This window comes from Rutidosis leptorrhynchoides, chromosome 2 (genome assembly GCF_046630445.1).
Source record: "Rutidosis leptorrhynchoides isolate AG116_Rl617_1_P2 chromosome 2, CSIRO_AGI_Rlap_v1, whole genome shotgun sequence".
Lineage (NCBI taxonomy): Eukaryota > Viridiplantae > Streptophyta > Magnoliopsida > Asterales > Asteraceae > Rutidosis > Rutidosis leptorrhynchoides.
Window position 1 is genome coordinate 510021051 of NC_092334.1, and position 23795 is coordinate 510044845.

A 23795-nucleotide genomic window follows, 5' to 3' on the forward strand; every position below is an offset into this window, starting at 1 on the left:
CCCAGAAAACCTCATTTTTTCGAAGCCGAACTAAGCGTTGGCAACGAAGGCAACAACGTCGCTTTAGATGGTTTAACATATACACACAGTTGAAGTTTAAAGGCTCTTGTAGTTTAACATAAAAACGCTTTAGATGCTCATTGTAGCTTATGATTTTTTTTTTATTTTTTTTAGGATGACAAACACACACTCAGATACAAATACAGTTCACTACAGGACTCGAACGCACACCCTCAGGTTCATAAATTACCTTCATACTACTATGGGCCTTTTAACATACTTTATGCAATTAAATTGTAAATTTTAGACAAAGCCAAATAAAGTAATAAACATATGGAGCCATTAAAAAACCAAATGAACATAAACACAAAGAACTATATTACACAAATACCAAATCCCAAATCTAGGGTCCATAAATTATTGAAACCAGAAATGATACAAAGAAATCCAACATCTTTTTATCCCAAAGTTAGAGGTGCTAAACATGGTTAAATTTCCAAACTACCCCCAAACCAATCAGTATCAGAAGTTTTCCAACTAGTTAGCCAATGTTGATACCTCCAACACCAGTTTGGTCATTTACACCAGCCTCCACAGCAGCAGATGACCCCAAAGAATTGTTATCTACAACATTCACCATCATTTGCTCACCTGCACTGCTCAACATCATCCCACCCGGTCCGGGTCCCACAATCCCATTATAACCATTTGCTGCCATACCCATTAACCCGGGCCCACCGTTCAAGTAAGCCGGATACATCGTCATAGGCAACGGACCAGCTCTCATGCTAACCATTGCAGGACCACCCCATGGAACCCTAGGTGAAACTGCAGTCAGCCCATAACCGCTAACCGGATAACCACCGCCAAAGGCGGCACCACCACCGTAAGGATAACCACCATAGCCCGCAAACGGGCCATAACTTGGAAGAACCTCGTACATAGGTCTAAATGGAACTTGTTGATGACCGCTAAAGTTAGTATCCATGTTTCCGCCAATACTGCCGCCGCTAGTAGTAATCTCTTTAGGAACAGCCCGTTTGACCTCCACGAGTTTACCACACAATTCATGGAAGTTTTTCTGCATAACTTGTTCGACGGCATCTTCAGTGTCGAAAGTGATGAATCCAAACCCACGTGGCCTGTGGGTCACGTTGTCATGCATGACAACCACATCAGTAATTCTACCGAATTTTTGAAAGTAGACTTTGAAATCATCCTCGGTTAAGTTAGCAGACAACCCACCTACGAAAATCTTTTTAGTCCTTAAGTGATCATTGCTTTTAGCGCCGTTACTCCTGTTATTCCTATTATGTCCTCGATGCTGTTCTTGCTGATTCTGGTTCTGTTCAGTTCTCGGTACTGCCTTTTTCACTTCAACCTATCAAAATTTGGATATAAAGTAGGAGCGATGAATTATGAGAATATACATGTATGTTGACCAATTAATAGCACACTTGTAACTTGCAACACAAGTAGCTAAAACTGTAGTTTTAAACCATGAAACTCTCTAAATCAGTTATTCAAAAGTTTAGGCATTTTTGCAAAACATATTTGACACCCTAAGTATATATAAAAACTAAAACAAAAAGTATTTCATATAAACATAACCCATTTCAACTGACACAAAACATGCGGTTTTGGACCAAAAACTGTTTGACCAGTTACCCGACCCATCCATTTTGCCACCTCTAGTCATTCGTTTCATATTCAGACAATACACAGGAGACATTCAAGTTCAGTTTGGAACACAGATACAGCGGACTGACTTCTAATCTCAAAGTTTCCCTATCCTATCGAAGAATGAGTTACTACTAAACCATCTTACCTCGCTTTCCATTGACAAAAACTTGCAAGAACACGAAAGTTTGTAAATGATTTGTTTTGAAAAAAGGACCAAAATGTTCGCCCAATCCGATCAACAGTTATTCTTGGACCTATTGTTTTCTTTTAACACTTCCATAACACAATAATTAGCTTACTACTACACCAAAAAGTAAGCTAAAGTCACAAAATCAGCCACTCAATAAAGAAGTCAAATTTAACCTACTAGTACTTTTTCAAATGCAAACTTCACCCTCATTTTCTTATTTATACTTCAAATCAAAAAGGGTCCATACATTTCCTCAATTGTTCATAATCGCTCAAACTTGCAACCGATGGTCTTTTAACCTTTAATGCTTAATGGATACTACAAATATATTTCCTTAATAAGTTAATCGGCATCTTACATGAGCCAAAACAAAATTTTCTTAAAAGGGGGTATTTTAGATGCGCTTTTCCGCAATTGTGGGTACGATTCATACTAGGAAAAAACATGCATAAAGTTTAACTAAAAACCAATTTTATCAATACAAAAGTACGATTGCCGCCTTAAATATAGCTTTAATCACCCGATAATTTTTAACGTCATAATAATGATGTCAACTATCAAAACACACATCCAATCACCACCTAAATTCAACCCAAAAAAACATCTAATATTACACTCAAATGCTAAATAATTAAGAACTGTGCATTAAACCACGCGAAACGATTAGTCAAAAGAAACCAACTAATAAACACAATATCCAAAGCAATTAATAATTATAAATTTATAATTAGAATTATAATGATAATGATTATAATAGAACTAAAAACAAACCGTTCTGCCAAGAATTATATGAGTGTCAACAAGAACTTTGTCGAGAGCCGATGCATCTGCAAACGAAACAAAAGCGAACCCACGAGGGCTACCGGTAATTCGATCTTTAGCAATCACTGAACTAACTACAGTCCCATAGTGTTTAAAATGGTCCCTCAACACATCTCCTGTTGTCTCCCATGAAATCCCACCGACAAAGATCTTACTTTGATCACAATCCTCCATTATTACCCTAACTTTTTGAAAACACCCCTAAAACAGCTATGATTAACAGTCAATTCTAACCAACAAAAAAGACCCTTTCTTGATTTTCAAAGGTTTTAACAAAAACTAAAAATTGAGTTTTATCAACAACAAAAAAGAACAGAGCCCTTTTATTGGTTCTTATAGGGTTTCATGAAAAACCATGAAAGATTAACCTTTTAGACAAAAAGCAAAGATTTTTCTTGATTTTGACCCCAATTTTGAACACCCAGAAGGAGAAGAAATCAAGAAAATATAAAAAACGAAATTTTAGGTTTTCTAGGGTTTCTAAAAGGGTTTTGTGTAAATTGTCGTAAGCATTGGCATTTTAAATTGAACAAAAAAACAAAAGTAAAAAACCCAAGTAGTTAATTTTCTAGGGTTTCAAGAAAGAAACCCAAAATATTGTAGATTGATTTCTAGGGTTTGAATTGAAGAAGGGGGAAGGGGTTAGGGTTTCGGGATGGAGTTAAAGAAAGATGCTGAAAATAAAAAAGGGTGATTTTTGTGTGGGTTTAAGAAAATGTGGAGCATTTTGATTAGATACTGTCGGGAATCCAACTTAGTCGAGTCAAGAGTTATTATAGAAACAAAAAGGGAGGTCAGGACCTGAGGTGTGGGAGTGGAGATGGGGTTCCTTTGACTTTGACTAAACTTCTTGTCAATATCCATATCCCATGGAGTGTAATTTAGCTTGTAACTAGTTAAATGACCCGTGAATTCACGGGTTTGATTAAAAACCATTGTGATAGATTACTACCGAATTTATTCAAGAAAAACATTTACTACCGAATTTATTCAAGAAAAACATATAAATACTTGGGAGTGATTAAAAAATTGCTATGGCAATAAGCATCATAGCAGTTCTTTAATTCTTAGTTATATTAGTGTGTTACAATTATTATATTATACTAATACTAATTGTCATACACTCGTAGCATTTCCTTGTAAATTAAATTCTCTGTATTTCTATGGACATTCATATTCATATTCACTTTATATCATTCTTACATAACAGTAACAAATAACAACCAATAGCCACTTGTGTACTTTGACATTGTATTAGATAAACACGTGAACATGTATTAAATTAAAATAGTATTTATTTATTGGATTGTGCCCTATATGACACGCTAAAAGGTAACAAATTAAGCTAAAAACTTAACTATGTTATAATAATAATAATAATAATAATAATAATAATAATAATAATAATAATAATAATAATAATAATAATAATATAGATATGGATAGTCAATTTTGATGTATACATATAGTCAATTTTAGTACATAAAGTATGAAATTTTATATTGAGATTTTAGGCTATAAATACTCATGAATGCAAGCATTAAACTTGCACCATTTCTCACACTTACAAAGTGTTTCTTTCTTTCTCTCCATTATCATCTTTGTTCTTACACTTCATTATTAGTATTCTTAATCAAGAATCAAACCACTAAAGGTAGTTATAAGTCTACTGAATTATAACATTAAGAATCAAACCAATAAAGGTAGTTATAAGCCTACTGAATTATAACACGTATAATCAAGGTTTATCTAAGCAAGCACAAGTCACTAATCATGGTAATAATAATAATAATAAATTCTTTAACGATATCTTCTATTATTTATTAGTAAGGTAAATATTATTATCATCATAACTAACATTTATATTTATGTTATTTAAGTTATATATGGTCGGTTATACCGCCTGAATTATATTTCTGTAATCTAACTTTTATTAACTTCACTAACAATTATATTTATGTTATATATGGTCGGTTATACCGCCTGAATTATATTTCTGTAATCTAACTTTTATTAACTTCACTAACATTTATATTTATGTTATATATGGTCGATTATACCACCTGAATTATATTTCTATAATCTAACTATTATTAACTTCACTAACATTTATATTTATGTTATATATGATCGGTTATACCGCTTGAATTATATTTCTGTAATCTAACTCTTATTAATTTCACTAACATTTATATTATCTAACATTTATGATTACTTATGCAATTAATCATTATTTATTTCATGCATACTAATGTTTATTCTTAAATTTATTATTTATGCATAATATGTTTATTCTCTTAATCTTCGTATTTATACTAAACGTATTTATACCAAATGTATTTTATAGTAATCATATTTATACTAATAAAATTCTTTTATTAAAATGATTATTAATATAACGAGTACATAACATTTGTTAACGTCAATTAACGACGTTACAACGGTCATATATACATAACGGTTGTTAACGTCAACTGACGACGTTACAACAACTATATTTTTCAAATATAAAATAAACATATCCGTTTTCACATTTTCACAAATCAATCTTCATTTTCTCAGATTACCACTCTCAAAAAGTTTTTGTAAAGATGATTCACACAAGGATGATTTTTCATATTGTATTGGTCATATTAACTATCATCATTGTTGCTAATATATCACCGGGTGAACCTATATTCTATCCTGTCCTTGTGGTTTTATTATCTGTAATCATACCATTATTCTGTTGTTTGCTACTTATGAATTTAAAATGATTCTAATTTCATGTTGTTAGAAATTGATTATGATTATAATTTATGTTGTTCATCTTTCTGAAAATAGAAAATGTTAAACTTATCAAAGCTTGAGTTTGATGCCCTAGACGTATCGGGAACAAACAACACATCATGGGTAATGGATGTAGAAATAAATCTTGGATCATTGGGTATTCTAGAAACTTTAAAAGAAAACAATTCTTGTTCTGATCAAGATAAATTAAAATCAATTGCTTTTATTCGCAAACATATTGATATCACCTTAAAACATATGTATCTCACTATCAAAGATCCACATGTTTTATGGGAAAGTATCAAGAGTAGATTCGATAATCAAAAGGAAATATTACTCCCAGCTGTGAGGGAAGAATGTAGAAATCTAAGGTTCCAAGACTTTAAAAAGGTAAGTGAATACAGCTCGGCCATGTTCAAGATCCGTTCAAAGCTTCAATTATGTGGTCAAAAAATAAGTGATGCTGATATGATGGAGAAAACTTTCTCCACAATGCATTCTGCAAACATTACTATACAAAAAAATTTAAGATTGCAGAATTACAAAACTTTTTCCAAACTTCAAACTTATCTCTTAGTTGCAGAAGTGAATAAAGAATTACTGATGAAGAATCAAGAATCTCGTCCTACGGGTGCGCTAGCATTCCCTGAAGCTAATGCTATTAACAATAATAATAATAATAATAATAATAATAATAATAATAATAATAATAATAATAATAATAATAATAATAATAATAATAATAATAATAATAATAATAAAATGCACCTGGACGAGGAGTGGACGAGGTCGTGGTCATATTGGCCAAAATCATCATCATGGAAATTACCATAACAATAATAAAAATCATAACTATGTTCGAAATCACCCTTATGTTAATGGTCGTGGTGGTGGTCGTGGTCGTAATGGTTACGGTGGTGGTGGTCGTGGACAAAGAAATAATAATCCACAAAATTATAAATTTCAACCACCATACAATCCCACAAATCATAATGTTGAAGGAAGCTCTTCAAAGAATATTGAAGATTCTTGTTATCGATGTGGTAAAATTGGCCATTGGTCTAAAAACTGTCGAACAAATCAATATTCTGTTAATCAATATCAGAAATCCCTAAAAGGAAAAGGAAAAGAGGCAAACCTTGTGGATGACCTTGATACAAAAATCACTGAGCCAACAAGTGACTACTTTAATGAATAAATTTCCTATTATATGTCCATATCAAATAAATGAATGTAGATTTACGATCTATACTATATCTACTTTATTATATGTTTCCTTATTATGTACTTTCGTTTATAACATATTTTTGAATGTAATATATTGATGAATTATGTACTCATTATTTGTTTCTCATATTTTGAAGTTCATGATGTACACTACTGGAGTGCAAAATCAGTCAAATGGTGGGGATCTTTGTATTGCAGATAGTGGTACCACACACACTATACTCAAATCTAAAAAATATTTCACTGATTTTAAAGCAACAGAAGGAACGGTACATACTATATCAGGTCCTGCGGATTTAATAAAAGGAATAGAAAAAGCAAAATTCATGTTACCAAATGGTACAAATTTTCTGATAAAAAATGTCTTATTTTCTCCCATGTCAAAGAGAAATTTGTTAAGCTTCTCTGACATATATCAAAATGGATATGATTATCAGTCAGTGACTACATAAAATGATAAATATTTAAGTATCACTGACAAGAAGCATGTGATTGAAAAACTACCAAGACTTAGTTCTGGTTTACATTATACATATATAAATGTACCAGAAATACACATGGTAGTTAATGAAAAGGCATGTGATCCTGTAATGATCAATCTGTGACATGAAAGATTAGGCCACCCAGGATCAACAATGATGAAAAGAATAATTCAAAATACACATGGACATCCATTGACGGATCAAAAGATCCCTCATGATGCAATTATCCCATGTACATCATGCTCACTTGGAAAATTGATAATAAGACCATCACCTCTTAAGGTTGAAAAAGAATCACCAATGTTTCTTGAAAGAATTCAAGGTGATATATGTGGACCAATTCATCCACCATGTGGACCATTTAGATATTTCATGGTCCTAATAGACGCATCTAGTAGATGGTCTCATGTTTGTCTATTATCAAGTCGAAACATGGCATTTGCAAAATTTTTTGCTCAAATTATTAAATTGAGAGCACATTTCCCTGATTATACTATTAAAAGGGTGAGATTGGATAATGCTGGTGAGTTTACATCTCAAGCATTTAATAATTTTTGCATGTCTATTGGAATTGTTGTTGAACATCCTGTTGCTCATGTGCATACACAAAATGGTTTAGCCGAATCACTAATTAAACGATTGCAGTTAATAGCTAGATCATTGATAATGAGAACAAAACTCCCAGTATCTGTATGGGGTCACGCAATTTTACATGCTGCATCATTAATTCGCATTAGACCAGGTGCAAGTCATACATATTCTCCCTTGCAACTTGCTTTTGGTCATCAGCCAAATATTTCCCACCTTAGAACATTTGGTTGTGCGGTTTATGTTCCTATCGCACCACCACAACTCACTAAAATGGGTCCTCAAAGAAGGATGGGAATATATATTGGATATGAAACATCTTCAATCATAAGATATATTGAACCCATGACGGGTGATGTTTTTACAGCACGTTTTGTTGATTGTCACTTTAATGAAACATTGTTCCCTAGATTAGGGGGAGAAATAACAAATAAAGAAAATGATGTTTCATGGTGTGAACCTTAATTAATGTATCTTGATCCTCGCACAAAAGAATGTGAGACCGAAGTTCAAAAAATAATGCATATGCAAGAACTTGCGAATAAATTGCCCGATGCATTTACAGATACGAAAAGAGTGACTAAATCATATATACCAGCAGCAAATGCTCCAGCTCGAATTGAAATTTTAAAAGCTGGCAATAATGTCACTCTTGAGTCTTTGCCACGCCAGAAACGTGGGAGACTAATTGGTTCCAAAGATAAAAATCCTCGAAAAATAAAATCAGCTGATAATGAGGTAAAAGAAAGTGTTCAAGAAGAACCACAAATCAATACTCCTTCTGCAGAGGAGATTGATGATGTCAATACGGAATTTTCAATCAATTATGCACATTCAAAAATATTATGGAACCGAAATAAAATAAAAAATCTTGATGAGATATTTTCATATAATGTTGCATATGACATTATGAATGATGATGATGATCTAGAACCAAAATCTGTCATGGAATGTCAAAATAGACATGATTGAGATCATTGAAAATGAGCAATACGAGCTGAATTTGAATCGCTGAATAAAAGAAAAGTTTTCGGATCTATCATTCTCACACCTAAAGATGTGAAACCTGCGGGATATAGATGGGTTTTTGTGCGAAAAATAAATGAGAAAAATGAAGTTACAAGGTATAAAGATAGACTTGTAGCTCAAGGTTTTTCTCAAAGACCAGGAATTGATTATGAGGAAACTTATTCTCCTGTTATGGATGCAATTACTTTTAGATACTTAATTAGCCTGGCAGTTTCTAAAAATTTAGAAATGCATCTCATGGATATTGTGATTGCTTATTTATATTGTAACGACCCGGCTTTTTCGACTTGCTTTTATGCCTTGTATTTTTGCGAAACTGCGTATTTGTGCGTACTGTGTTACTTTATTACTCCGGAACCTTGGCACACGTGTTTTATATTCATATATACTTTAAAACGTGCCTTGGTGTATGTAGAATGCTTAACTTGTCCACCGGATGCTTTATACCCGTTAGTGTTACTTGCCGTTACGAATAAACCGCGGACTGCGCGCACGTTTGACTTTTGTCGGAATCGGAATATTTGGACAGCGAAATATTAATTATTATTTTATAATAATAATTACTTGGGCCTTTGGATGCTTACTTTTATTGCTAAAGCCCAATAGTTAGTCTTGTTGGACTTTCTACCTTGTTGGGCTCAAGCCCACCCTACTCTAGCTAGTGACCCAATTAATTAGCCCAAGTATTATTACTAGTGACCCATAATAATAAATAAATAAATTAATTAATTAATTAATGAGTCATACTAGCATAATGGATAAGGATTATCCATATTGTCACTTAGGATTCTAGCATAAGGACACACTTTAGACAACCACTAACCAAAAAGCAAAGTGGTGTCCCCCTACCCCTCCCTCAAAAATTTCGGCCATATGGCCTTCCATGTCACCAATCCAAGTCAAATTATGCCTATAAATACTAGCCATTAGCCTCTCATTCCAACACTTGATCATTTGGTTTTCACACACACTTGTTCTTTCTTTCTTTCTTTTCTCTCTAGTTCTTCTTGTAAGTTTTCTTTTTCTTCCTCTTTTTCCTTATCATTTTCGTGTACCATCATCATCATTTATGGAGATCAAGTTCCTTTTAGCTTTGATCTTGCTTATATCTTGTTGATTCAAGCATGAATCTTTCAAGAATATGGAAGATTCAAGCTTTCTAGCTTGAATCTTCATATCTTTTGTAGATCTACTTCTTTTATACTTTAATCTTTCTATTTTGTGATAAAGATTCAAACTTTTGTTTGTAATCTTCATGTATCTTCAAGATCCAAGCTTTATGTTTCAAGATCTTCAAGAACACTTAAAGGTTCAAGCTTTCTAGCTTTGTAACCTTGTAACTTGTGTGAAATGGATCCAAGCTCTCTATTTTAGGGTCCCATCATCTCTTTTGACTTAGATTGTGCTTATACTTGTTGAATTGATGTAAAGTTTGTAGCTTTAGTTGTAATTGTGACTTGAATTGGTGTTAAGACTAAGGATATGATGTAACCTTGGTTCATCATCCATCTAAGACTCATGAATGAGTTGTGTTCTTACTTGGTCTTAACATATTGTGTATTGATGGTGAATTCTTAGTCAAGGTGATGCTAAGCCATCAACGAGTTGTACACTTGAAGCTACAAGCATCAAGGATGAGAACCGTGATGAGCATCAAGCACTAAGAATCCCACCGGAGCACCTTAGCTTCTATTTTTCGTATCTGATCAGACCACCTGGGCTACTGGAAAGTTGATTTTCAGTTAGTTCAGTTCGATTAGATGATTTTCTGTTTAGGCCTCGTCTTAATCCGAGTTACGGTTTAGGATTTATGGCCCTCTGAGAGTCACTACACCCTATTAACGTTGTGCTGAAATTTCTGACCTACTCGCACTTAAACCGTCGCCACGGTCAAACGAAGAGGAGTTAGGTTCTGAAAATTGGTCAGTGGTTAGGGAACTCATATACGGAGCCATAGCCACTGACTATGCATCTTTTCGATTTACGTAGAGGTCGTAGCAGCTGACCGAAGTCAGCCTATTGTTTCGATCTCTATTCTTGTCGAACTTACTTAGCTTTTATGATGATGAATGATGATGATGATGACACTTAAACTTATTTTATACACTATTAGAATTTATAAAGACAACCTACTGACCTAGTAACCCTTGATTTAGGTTGACGACCTTTCGGACCGACTTACTACTTGAGTACTTTCATTACCGACTTTACCGCTTTTATCACTGTGAGTTATAGCATCCCTTTTTACTTTAATTATTTTGGGACTGATGAAAGGATCCGAAACTAATCATCCGGACGGTGTCCATATTGATTACAAACGAATTACAACAGTTGATAACATCGCGAGGTACTTGACCTCTAGAAGATACATTTTACAAACGTTGCATTTATTCTTAAAAGGCAAACTATCTTTACATCAAACATTACTAAACTCGTCTAACATTTCTCAATATCCGAATGACCTATTCTGTCGTTTACTTAATAAATGTCTTTAATGAACTTCAATGACTCGAAATGCAACGTCCTTGTATCATGGCTTAAAGGGTCCCAAGTAGTATCCTTAACATGAGCTAATGCACAGCGGAAGACTTAATTCATACCTGAGAATAACATGCTTTAAAATGTCAACATAAAGTTGGTGAGATATATAGGTTTGATGCTAGCAGCGTTATAACAATGGACCACAAGATTTCATATGTAAACATTTTAATAAAAATATTCTAAGTGGTTGAGCACTTGGTAACCATACTTAACAATTAATCACGTCGCATATTCCCTTTAATATGAAATCTTACTACACTGTACCAAGTGTAGTCACAAAACGAAGTACTGTGCAACCGTTGAATACTGGTCGTCCAGTCCGGTTGGGGTTGTCAGGCCCGATAGATCTATCAACAGGATTCGCGTTTACAATACCGCTGTAAATAATAGTTACCAAGCTACAGGGAAGTATGCCAGTGGTACAACTCAACGTAGAATATATTTTTCGGTTACTTGTGTCCATAACGTAAAGCATAAAATACATGTATTCTCATCCCGAAATATTTAGAGTTTAAAAATGGGACTATATACTCACTGTTGTCTTGAAGATATGTAATTTGACTCGGTCTCCGATTGATATCACGAACCTATCCATATATAATATATCAATACCTTTTCTTTTTAAACAAACGTTACATATATATATATATACTTGTTATACTTTTAATACTTTGAATAATTCCTTAGTCCGTAGTTAGCATTTCGATGTTAGTAATTCAATTTTAATGGTTCATTTTTAGATGTTTAATATACCCGCAATGAATATATACAACCCCCAACGAAATAAATAAAATCCCATCGTATATGTATTGGTCGAGATTAATCTTGACCCACGGTACCGGTGTTGTCAAATGACGTGTTGCGTACATAAAGTACCGGTGTTGTCAAATGACGTGTTGCGTACAAACGTGGGATCTTATGATTAATCTTCTCGTATTGTTTACGGGTGATCCTGAACCATATAAAATTGAATTATAAGTACATATATATAAAATATCATGTTATCTTAGAAATATGTGATTTATATAATTTTTTTCCAATTGATCCCGAAGTTGAAAAAGTCTAGGATAACCAATTTTGTTTCGGTCATAGTTTCTTCGTTACAAGTCCGTTTTCGTTGATTCAAATTGCCATCTTCTTGGATCGAGTTCTTCTTTAAGACTATGAACTGGAAATACCTTGGTTTGTATTCAAAATCATACGGCATAGGTGAAACATTAGTGAAACATATGAAGTTAAACATTTTGTTACAAAAAAAAATCATTTAATGACCATTTTTCTAAAAATACTTATACTTTGAAAAACCAAGTTTTACCTTGTTAAATTAGCATATAATTAAGTTATATTACAGGTCTTGAAGTATTTTAAAAGTTAAGTTAGAAGGATCTATTTAGTTTGCAAACAAGTTTGAAAACATTCAAACTATGTTCTTGTTGTTTAACTTTTATACCACAAAATAAGATAGCTATATATATATGAATCGAATAAGGTTACGAACATAGATTCTACCTCAAGTTCCTTGGACTAGGTTGCTGTAAAAGAGAAGTAAAAAGCTAGAATCAAAAGGGTGATGGAAGTGGATGAAAGATTGGAAGTAAGTTTGTGTTCTTGGAAGGATTTCTTGAAGTGTTTTTGTATGGTTTTCTTATGGTGTTTAAGTAAGGTTTTTGAAGCTATATCTTTATGGAACTTTGCTGGATTGTTGAAGGTGTTTAAGGGTTATAAGTGTGTGTGTTTTAGCTAGGAGATTGAAGTAGTAAATGAATCAAAAATGATGATACATATATACTCCTAAAAATGTGATCTTTAAGGATAACATGACAAAATTTTAGTTTGTAATCTTATGTATTTGTCAAACAATAATACAAAAGCAATTACCTTATACCTAGGGTAGTAACAAGGGCTGGTTAGGTGGTGATTTGATGTGTATATACCAATAGTAAATACGTATAGAAGCTAGGTATGATACGAGTACAAATACTCTAGATATACGTATAGAAATTTTGTGAAAAATGGAATGAGGATTCAAATATAGCTATCTTTTGTGAATACACTTATATGGTTTTATGTATTTAAGTCCTTAAAAGTGATTAAATACATTACTTATACGATATATGTATAAACATTATAAGTCTTAAGTATTTATGTCAAATAACGTTACGTATGGTTATCGTTTTGAAAACTTAAGTTAGTAGTTTCAAAATATACTTATAACTTGTTGTTATTAATACAAAATGAGGTATTAAAACATTCTTAGATCATGTTAAATATGTATATATACATATATATACACAAACGTATAATTATCATATATTGTATAGTTCGTGATATCATCGGTCAAACTAGACGGTCAAACGTTGTGTAAAACTCTTTTCGAAAATATAAATCTCAACAATTTGGATTGCTTATCATGTTGGTAAGGTTTAATTTATGTAAATATTAATCTTATAAGTATAGAATGATCGAAAAAGTGCGGGTCAACTTTAGGGTTTTTGCTTATCGTGTCGGAACCACATAGAGATTAGAGTTTAAATTTGGTCGGAAATTTCCGGGTCGTTACAGTACCCATCCGTTAAAGAAATTTCGTCCTCGAAATTTGGTAGAGGTTGTCATAAACAACAATAGGAATGTTTTCATGACGAATATGAGGTAATAATGAAATTTTATCATCATTGAAAGATTTAGATAAAACGATTTGGTTATGTGAGACGCACGAGCGAAGCTATCACAAAAGAGTGAAATGAGTAAATATAGATTTGTTGTAACCGATGACGTGATTATGATCGATTTCCGGGATTTAAGGGTTTTAAAGAAAATCTTATGTAATAAGATTTAGTTTTGCGGCGATCAGGATCTTCTTTGATTTAACGCAGCAATCTGTTTTGATTTCTTTGTCGAATATTTCACTATAAATTTACCTCCTTCCCTTTCTTTCTTCCCACATCTTCTATTCTTTCTCTTTAGTTCCTACTTTAAGACATTCGCTAATATGCTCCATCCCATTCTAATCCTTGTTATATTTCTAACTTTCATATCTTTCATTCTTCTTTTTCATCTATCACCAGAAGAATCTATTCTCTTTTATCCTTTCCTTGGAATTATAATGTTTTTAATTCTCCCGTGCCTTTACGTTGCAATACGTATTGATATGCACGGTTTGTAGTTTCGGGGTTGTTGTTAGGTTTTATACCTTCCCTTATATTTCGATGTTCCTACTCTCGTCCCTTAAAATCATTGTCATCCACAGTTAATGCTCTCTCTTATTTGCTGTGGTTTATGTTCCTATTTCTATTCTGAGGTTTTGTCCCTTCGTTTCTTCTTCCCAACCTCGAGCCAAGCGAACAATGGTCCGAAATTCGTAGGTAGGAAATTTGGAATGAACCTAGCTATTGGTTTTAGAATGAAATTGTAATGGCACGATCTTGATTCGTTAAATTACTCGAATATTCCGGAAAAATAGAACTATCAAGGTGATACGTTCTAATATGTTTGGAGACTTGATAGAATGTAAGAGCCGTGTAACATGGCACATGATGACGGTATTGTGAATCATCACATTCCATTAGAAACTTAACATGAGTTACTGTAATATAATGAAGTTGATCAAGTTTCATTATATTATACTAATTCATGCATCAGTTCCCAACACTACTTCAAATTATTTATATTTTAATCTCGGAGGTTTCAGAATTTAGAAATTTACACAGTTTCTTTTATATTGTAACGCAGATGTTACGGAGAGATAAATGATCGCAGATAGGAATAGTTGTAAAAATATCTCCAGAAATATGAAAAATATGTATAACGAATGATATGAAGATATCTTATAATATCTAAGATAAGATGATGATGAAAAATATCATCCGGGCAAGGTTTTGAATAAAGAGTAGGGTTCTTACTGACGGTTTCAGCAGGTACGGAATCGTTTGTATTCTTTGACAGCAGGTTCAATCCCTGTGATTTATCCACAGCCTCTTTCATACTTTGCTTCATCCGTTTTCTAGTTCCAAATTTTTTTTTTCTCAGCTTTACCACCTTACTATACTTTGTCATCAAACTTTTGACCGTTAAAGTCGTTTACAGTTTTTGCTGCTTCGTTAGCATTTCAAGAACTATTTCATAGTCCCGGGTGTTTTTCAGAAACTTCACGTCCAGATTATGAAATTCTTAGGGATAGACATTATAGATATGATGGAAGAAGTTCCGCGAGATTTTCAAAATACTGATTGTTGATTTCGCCAAAAGGATAACGATCTGCTGGTGCACCTGTTGATGTTGTCAAGGGATATAAAAGGTTTTCCGGTAATGACGGCGAAAGGACAAGGTATAAATATCATGATTATAATAGAAATAATCTCACTGAAAAGTCGAAGTGGAGCTGTGACAAAATTAGCTTCTTGAAAAGGAATTGTAGGGTTGTTCTTGCTAATAAATGGCAAAGGATTCAATACGTTATGTGTTAAATTATGAATTTGGGTTCGAGAGTTCTTCAGGTGTATAACTGTATGTATAAATCTTCATTCCGTAGGCGAGGTGCGGCGGGTTCAACTTCTCGGTCGAGGTGTTTTCAGGAATCATGAAAAGATTTGAATGAGGATTATAATTGTCGAAGTACAAATGAGGTTTAGGATGAAATCAAGTGGCAAACTTGAAGAATTGTTTAGTTTCATATGTTATAATCAACATTTTATTTTATTTTAATTGTCCAATGTTTCTTCTTTATGCCACTTGTTGGATTTAGATAGGTAAAAATTCAAATATGAAATTTAAATGGAAATGGTTATTCTGGGGTGAACGGATACGTATATCGATGGTTGTAAGTAGAATAACAAATGACCGTTGAATCAGATTCAAGAATGTACAATATAACTTATTAATGTGAATTCTAAATATTCCTCGGGTACTACCCACCCGTTAAAATATTTTCATCATTAATAGTTTGTACGAAGGAATTTTTAATTACTATCTTTATGAAAATATACTTGCATATATATTTTCTTCAGAGATAATCATAGATTTAATGAGTCAATAAGATATTAAACTCATTTGATTTATCGTTAATTCTAGATTACATAATCTCTAAGACTTTAAAAATTACATAATCGTCATACGATACGTAAAGCGAAGATAATCGATGTAGAACGATATATAGAACGAAGATCATACTCGAAGTACAGATATTGAGTCGTGTGATGTTGATATTCGAGATACAGATTGTGATGTTGAGATTTTGGGGGTGACAAGAGTACTGTCGGCGTTGATGATGGTGGTATAGATTATGCTGCTGGTGCTGCTGCTGGTGTTTGTAACCTTCGCACCGTATTTTCTAAAGCCACTACCCGAGCACGGAGTTCGTTGACTTCTTCTATTATACCGGGATGATTGACGGTTGGAACGAGCGAATGAACAAGATTCGAAATATGGGATAGTATGTAATCATGACGAGATACTCTAGAAATGAGCGAGAAAATGGTGTTTCGAATAGGTTCGCCGGTAAGTGCTTCAGGTTCATCGTTAAGAGGACAATTTGGTGGATGGAATGGATCACCTTCTTCTTGCCTCCAGAGATTTAGTATATTACGAACCCATCCCCAATTCATCCAAAATAGATGATGGGAAATTGGTTGATCCATTCCGGTAACGCTGTTCTCGGAGCTCGAATGGAAATCCATATCGGCGAAGCTATCGAAGTCGGAGGAATTTGAGCTGGATGAAGAATCCATCTTGTATGGTCGGAGAAATGAATTTTTGGTTTGGAATAGATTATAGGAGTTGGGTTTGGCAATCTTCAATACATAATTTACATATGTATATATATAATATCAAAATCCCATGAATTACGGAGAATCTTTGAAATACGTCAGGCAATGTCTAGAGTAACAGATACGCTAGGATATGAATTTTGTCTATACACTATCGATGCACTAAATGCAGTAAGACGTGTCTAGACTTAAGAATGATAAGCAGGCAGTTCCCTAAGGATGATAAGCAGATGATTTCCGACTAGGATTGATAAGCAAAATTTTTGACAGGCAGACACGGTCAAAGTCCAGACTCACTTAATGTATCCTAACAACTACTAGTTAGACACACTAATGCAAGGCCTGGTTCGCTAAGACCAACGCTCTGATACCAACTGAAAGGATCCGAAACTAATCATCCGGACGGTGTCCATATTGATTACAAACGAATTACAACAGTTGATAACATCGCGAGGTACTTGACCTCTAGAAGATACATTTTACAAACGTTGCATTTATTCTTAAAAGGCAAACTATCTTTACATCAAACATTACTAAACTCGTCTAACATTTCTCAATATCCGAATGACCTATTCTGTCGTTTACTTAATAAATGTCTTTAATGAACTTCAATGACTCGAAATGCAACGTCCTTGTATCATGGCTTAAAGGGTCCCAAGTAGTATCCTTAACATGAGCTAATGCACAGCGGAAGACTTAATTCATACCTGAGAATAACATGCTTTAAAATGTCAACATAAAGTTGGTGAGATATATAGGTTTGATGCTAGCAGCGTTATAACAATGGACCACAAGATTTCATATGTAAACATTTTAATAAAAATATTCTAAGTGGTTGAGCACTTGGTAACCATACTTAACAATTAATCACGTCGCATATTCCCTTTAATATGAAATCTTACTACACTGTACCAAGTGTAGTCACGAAACGAAGTACTGTGCAACCGTTGAATACTGGTCGTCCAGTCCGGTTGGGGTTGTCAGGCCCGATAGATCTATCAACAGGATTCGCGTTTACAATACCGCTGTAAATAATAGTTACCAAGCTACAGGGAAGTATGCCAGTGGTACAACTCAACGTAGAATATATTTTTCGGTTACTTGTGTCCATAACGTAAAGCATAAAATACATGTATTCTCATCCCGAAATATTTAGAGTTTAAAAATGGGACTATATACTCACTGTTGTCTTGAAGATATGTAATTTGACTCGGTCTCCGATTGATATCACGAACCTATCCATATATAATATATCAATACCTTTTCTTTTTAAACAAACGTTACATATATATATATATACTTGTTATACTTTTAATACTTTGAATAATTCCTTAGTCCGTAGTTAGCATTTCGATGTTAGTAATTCAATTTTAATGGTTCATTTTTAGATGTTTAATATACCCGCAATGAATATATACAACCCCCAACGAAATAAATAAAATCCCATCGTATATGTATTGGTCGAGATTAATCTTGACCCACGGTACCGGTGTTGTCAAATGACGTGTTGCGTACATAAAGTACCGGTGTTGTCAAATGACGTGTTGCGTACAAACGTGGGATCTTATGATTAATCTTCTCGTATTGTTTACGGGTGATCCTGAACCATATAAAATTGAATTATAAGTACATATATATAAAATATCATGTTATCTTAGAAATATGTGATTTATATAATTTTTTTCCAATTGATCCCGAAGTTGAAAAAGTCTAGGATAACCAATTTTGTTTCGGTCATAGTTTCTTCGTTACAAGTCCGTTTTCGTTGATTCAAATTGCCATCTTCTTGGATCGAGTTCTTCTTTAAGACTATGAACTGGAAATACCTTGGTTTGTATTCAAAATCATACGGCATAGGTGAAACATTAGTGAAACATATGAAGTTAAACATTTTGTTACAAAAAAAAATCATTTAATGACCATTTTTCTAAAAATACTTATACTTTGAAAAACCAAGTTTTACCTTGTTAAATTAGCATATAATTAAGTTATATTACAGGTCTTGAAGTATTTTAAAAGTTAAGTTAGAAGGATCTATTTAGTTTGCAAACAAGTTTGAAAACATTCAAACTATGTTCTTGTTGTTTAACTTTTATACCACAAAATAAGATAGCTATATATATATGAATCGAATAAGGTTACGAACATAGATTCTACCTCAAGTTCCTTGGACTAGGTTGCTGTAAAAGAGAAGTAAAAAGCTAGAATCAAAAGGGTGATGGAAGTGGATGAAAGATTGGAAGTAAGTTTGTGTTCTTGGAAGGATTTCTTGAAGTGTTTTTGTATGGTTTTCTTATGGTGTTTAAGTAAGGTTTTTGAAGCTATATCTTTATGGAACTTTGCTGGATTGTTGAAGGTGTTTAAGGGTTATAAGTGTGTGTGTTTTAGCTAGGAGATTGAAGTAGTAAATGAATCAAAAATGATGATACATATATACTCCTAAAAATGTGATCTTTAAGGATAACATGACAAAATTTTAGTTTGTAATCTTATGTATTTGTCAAACAATAATACAAAAGCAATTACCTTATACCTAGGGTAGTAACAAGGGCTGGTTAGGTGGTGATTTGATGTGTATATACCAATAGTAAATACGTATAGAAGCTAGGTATGATACGAGTACAAATACTCTAGATATACGTATAGAAATTTTGTGAAAAATGGAATGAGGATTCAAATATAGCTATCTTTTGTGAATACACTTATATGGTTTTATGTATTTAAGTCCTTAAAAGTGATTAAATACATTACTTATACGATATATGTATAAACATTATAAGTCTTAAGTATTTATGTCAAATAACGTTACGTATGGTTATCGTTTTGAAAACTTAAGTTAGTAGTTTCAAAATATACTTATAACTTGTTGTTATTAATACAAAATGAGGTATTAAAACATTCTTAGATCATGTTAAATATGTATATATACATATATATACACAAACGTATAATTATCATATATTGTATAGTTCGTGATATCATCGGTCAAACTAGACGGTCAAACGTTGTGTAAAACTCTTTTCGAAAATATAAATCTCAACAATTTGGATTGCTTATCATGTTGGTAAGGTTTAATTTATGTAAATATTAATCTTATAAGTATAGAATGATCGAAAAAGTGCGGGTCAACTTTAGGGTTTTTGCTTATCGTGTCGGAACCACATAGAGATTAGAGTTTAAATTTGGTCGGAAATTTCCGGGTCGTTACAACTGAGAATACATGCGCTTTTTACGTTTTACATACTAGGCACGAGTACTTAAACTTTATATGTGTGTGGGTTATACAACAGCATAAACATTCCCCTTAGCATGGTAACGTTTAGTCATTGGTTTTTGAACCGGTGAACGCGAATCTTAGATATGGATCCATAGGGTTTGACATCCCCACTCGGGCTAGTCGCGCTAGCATTTAACGGGTGTTTAATACTTCGTGAACATACGCACTCGCCAGGTGTACTTTCAGGGGGTTATAAACGTTAAGTCTAGTTACCGGGTGCCCACGATTATACATATACTTTACATACTGTTTTGAATACTGATTTATACTGCTGGTTGAAGCATTGAAATCTCGTGGCCTACATTACATTACTGATTACAAACAAACTATAGCTCACCAACATTCATGTTGACTTTTTAAGCTTGTATTTCTCAGGTGCTTAGACGTTGTTGCTTCCGCTATTAGACTTGCAGTCTTGGTGTTAGACTTATTGTTATAGACTTGCTGTTACAGACTTGCTGTGTTAGACTTCCGCTGCATTACTTAGAGATGTCTCAAGCATGGAACTTTACTTTGCATTCGCAACTTATGTTATTTTCAAAACAATAGCTTTGTAATGACCTTTGCATTATGTACTCATGTTAATGTTTTCTAGTCATCTTTTGTAAAAACGTTATCTTTTATGAATGCAAACTGGTTTTCAAACAGCATATAGTGTTTGACCGTGTAAAGATCCTGATGATGACGAATCGTACACGATGGTTTTGTACGGGGCGTCACAGATGGTATCAGAGCCAGGCCCCGGACTAAACGTGCACAGCGAGGACGCTGTGTCCCATTAGTGGGGAGGATTGTAACATCCATCCCACATCAGTTGGAGAGGGGAACGAAGCATGCCTTATAAGGGTGTGGAGACCTTTCCTAGCATGACGCGTTTTGGGACCACAAGCGCAGCAGATCCCATGAGAACTCTGCAGTTAAGTGTGCTCAGGTGAGAGCACTACCAGGATGGGTGACCTCCTGGAAAGTGCTCGTCATGTTTGGTCGCCAAGAAAAATCCGTGAGCCTACGGGCAAAGCGGACAATATCATGCTACGGTGAACGTGTTACCTGGGATGTTACAGTTGGTATCAGAGCATTGGTTGTAGGGAATTAGGTTACATTAGTGAGTCTAGACCGACCCGAGTAGGATTCACTAATAGGACTAATCTACAACTTGCTCGTTTACTTGTTACTGCTTACTACTGCTGCATGTTACTGCTTACTTATACTGCCATATGATCTGCTGTATGCTACTGCTTACTCTTACTGCTATGTGAACTCGCTATATGCTATTGCTTATCCTCGCTACTGCATACTACTATCTGCTTTCGATTGCATGTTAATTCTGTTTAGTACTGTTAATACTGCCATGCTATATACTGCTGTAGATGATCTAGGTTGCTGTAGTACCTGATTACGTGCTTGCTTCATGCCTGCTATTCGCTGTACCGACTTGGAAAACTTACCTTTCCTAGTTTAGATATTTTTCTGAACCATTTTCCCACACGTCTAACCCTAAGGATTGGTATTGTAATCCACCTGTTACTATCTGGAGATCGAAATGATTCTTCACGCAATCTAGGAGGAGTACCCCTCGGATTACACGTCCACTAAAGTCGATCCTCGGAGGAGGAGATATTGGAGGATTTGTCGGAGTAACCGCACCCCGAGCTCACTCTAAATAACCATGTATGACGTGTGAACATTCAAAGGTTGTTCAGTTCCCGCAAGATGGCTCGTATATTGTATGCTTTCATGACCGTCACTTATCTCTTTCGTTCTTCACCACTACTCGACGATCTGACGACATTTCTGGATTTAGTACCCTAACACTCTTAGGCATTGGGGAAGTTGGGAGGACATCTCCTTTCACAAGGTCAGAGTGCCTTCTACTGGTGCTCAGCCATACCCAAAGACTTGGGAGTCGCCTCAAGACATATCATTTTACTACTTGCTACACATACAACTCGATGCGAGACCCAGATTGAATTTCTAGAAAGGAACCTAACGACGTTACCTGAACCTGAACATTTTGAAGAAATTTCGGGACATTTAGGCATTGGTGCATGACCTACGGAACTTACGCACCCACACCGAGAAACTGTGAGATTAATTATGTAGATTTTGTTTTGAGATAGCATAGATAAGGCACCGTTAGGTGGAATTGAGTAGAACTTGAAGTGAACACGTTACATTAACCATATGGAGTGATATTGGAATGAACGTACGATCTAGTACAATATAATGATGCCAGGCCAGCGTGATTATATTGACGTAAATCATGCAAAAATCTCAATGTTACTATATAAGGAATATGAAGCGATTCAAAGGAAATTTTGGTAAGAACCACTTGAGTATACGCATTACGGTCTGATAAAGGTAGGAATAACCACTTAGCCTAGGTACTGAAAGAGAAGGGCCTGGGTTGCAGAATTGATAACCCGAAAATTTGTTATAGATATACACACCCTGGGCACTTAAGTAAAAAGTTCTCAAATAGGAAAAATTTTGGACTTACTTGCGGTAGAGCAATCGTTATCTCAGTTATGGAGACTCGCATGGATCCTGATTTTAGTTAGGGTGCATTTCTTCACAACGTTTATTGTCTCTAAGATGTTAATACTAGAGTGATAGAAACCTTACATCTAAGAACTTTAGCGTTATGACTAGTAAGCCATTAACAACCATAAGAGTTAAGTATTCTATAGGACAAAGTAATGGTAATCTGGCAGAGATAGAGGAATGATTTAAGGTAGTATCTTATAATTAACAGGTGGGTCATTTGGAGATGACCTCATGCCGACGAAACTTGGAAGTTTTATAGTAGTAGTTGGAAAGGATTAGTTACCTACGCACAAGCAGATGTTATTTGAGAAGGTTGATGGAATTTTTCGCGATAGTATAATAAGATTTAGTTGGAATGGACTTTAGGATTAACCTAATACTCATCAAGATAGGAAGCTTTGATGAAATAGTTGGAACAGATTGGCTTTCAAGGATGAAAGCGTAAGTTATTTATAGTAAGAATATTATTCGTATACCTCGCGAGAATGGTGAGCCAGAAGCCATCTGGGTTACTTCAACAACCCGAGATCCCACAATGGAAATAGGAAGGGATGACGATGGATTTCATCCTGAAGACTACCAAAAACAATAGGCAGTTATGACACCATCTGGGTTATCGTTGACCGCCTCACCAAATCTGCTCACTTTCTAGCCATGAAAGGAACCGATACAATGGACAAATCTGCACAACGATACATAAAGGAAAATGTATCTCGTCACTTCGGCAATTCAAATTCTATCTTAAGGACTGGTCAAGAATCTTATTTGATACTCATTCTTACGCGACTCTAAATCCTAACTTACTCCGAGAGATTTCTTATTTGATGATAATCGTACCATCATCCTTCTTACGTCAATATTAGTCGTACCAGTTCGAA

General features: G+C 34.2%; 1 protein-coding gene across 1 annotated transcript; it reads right to left on the reverse strand.

Annotated features, from left to right (window-relative positions):
- Window positions 1-336: 336 nt before the first annotated feature.
- Window positions 337-3433, reverse strand: LOC139892818 (RNA-binding protein 1-like). The gene is made up of 2 exons (XM_071875947.1): window positions 2645-3433; window positions 337-1381 (listed from the first exon to the last, which is right to left on the reverse strand). Exons 1-2 carry the CDS (start codon window positions 2867-2869, stop codon window positions 542-544), a joined length of 1065 nt encoding a protein of 354 aa, XP_071732048.1. The 5' UTR covers window positions 2870-3433; the 3' UTR covers window positions 337-541.
- Window positions 3434-23795: the final 20362 nt, after the last annotated feature.

What these genes read in the sequence shown, in the direction of transcription:
- LOC139892818 (XM_071875947.1), bottom strand. Translation starts at nt 2,869, where the DNA reads ATGGAGGATTGTGATCAAAGTAAGATCTTTGTCGGTGGGATTTCATGG. An exon ending in ATATAATTCTTGGCAGAACG is followed by an intron (nt 1,382 to 2,644) that starts GTTTGTTTTTAG and finishes AAATTTTGATAG; the next exon opens with GTTGAAGTGAAAAAGGCAGT.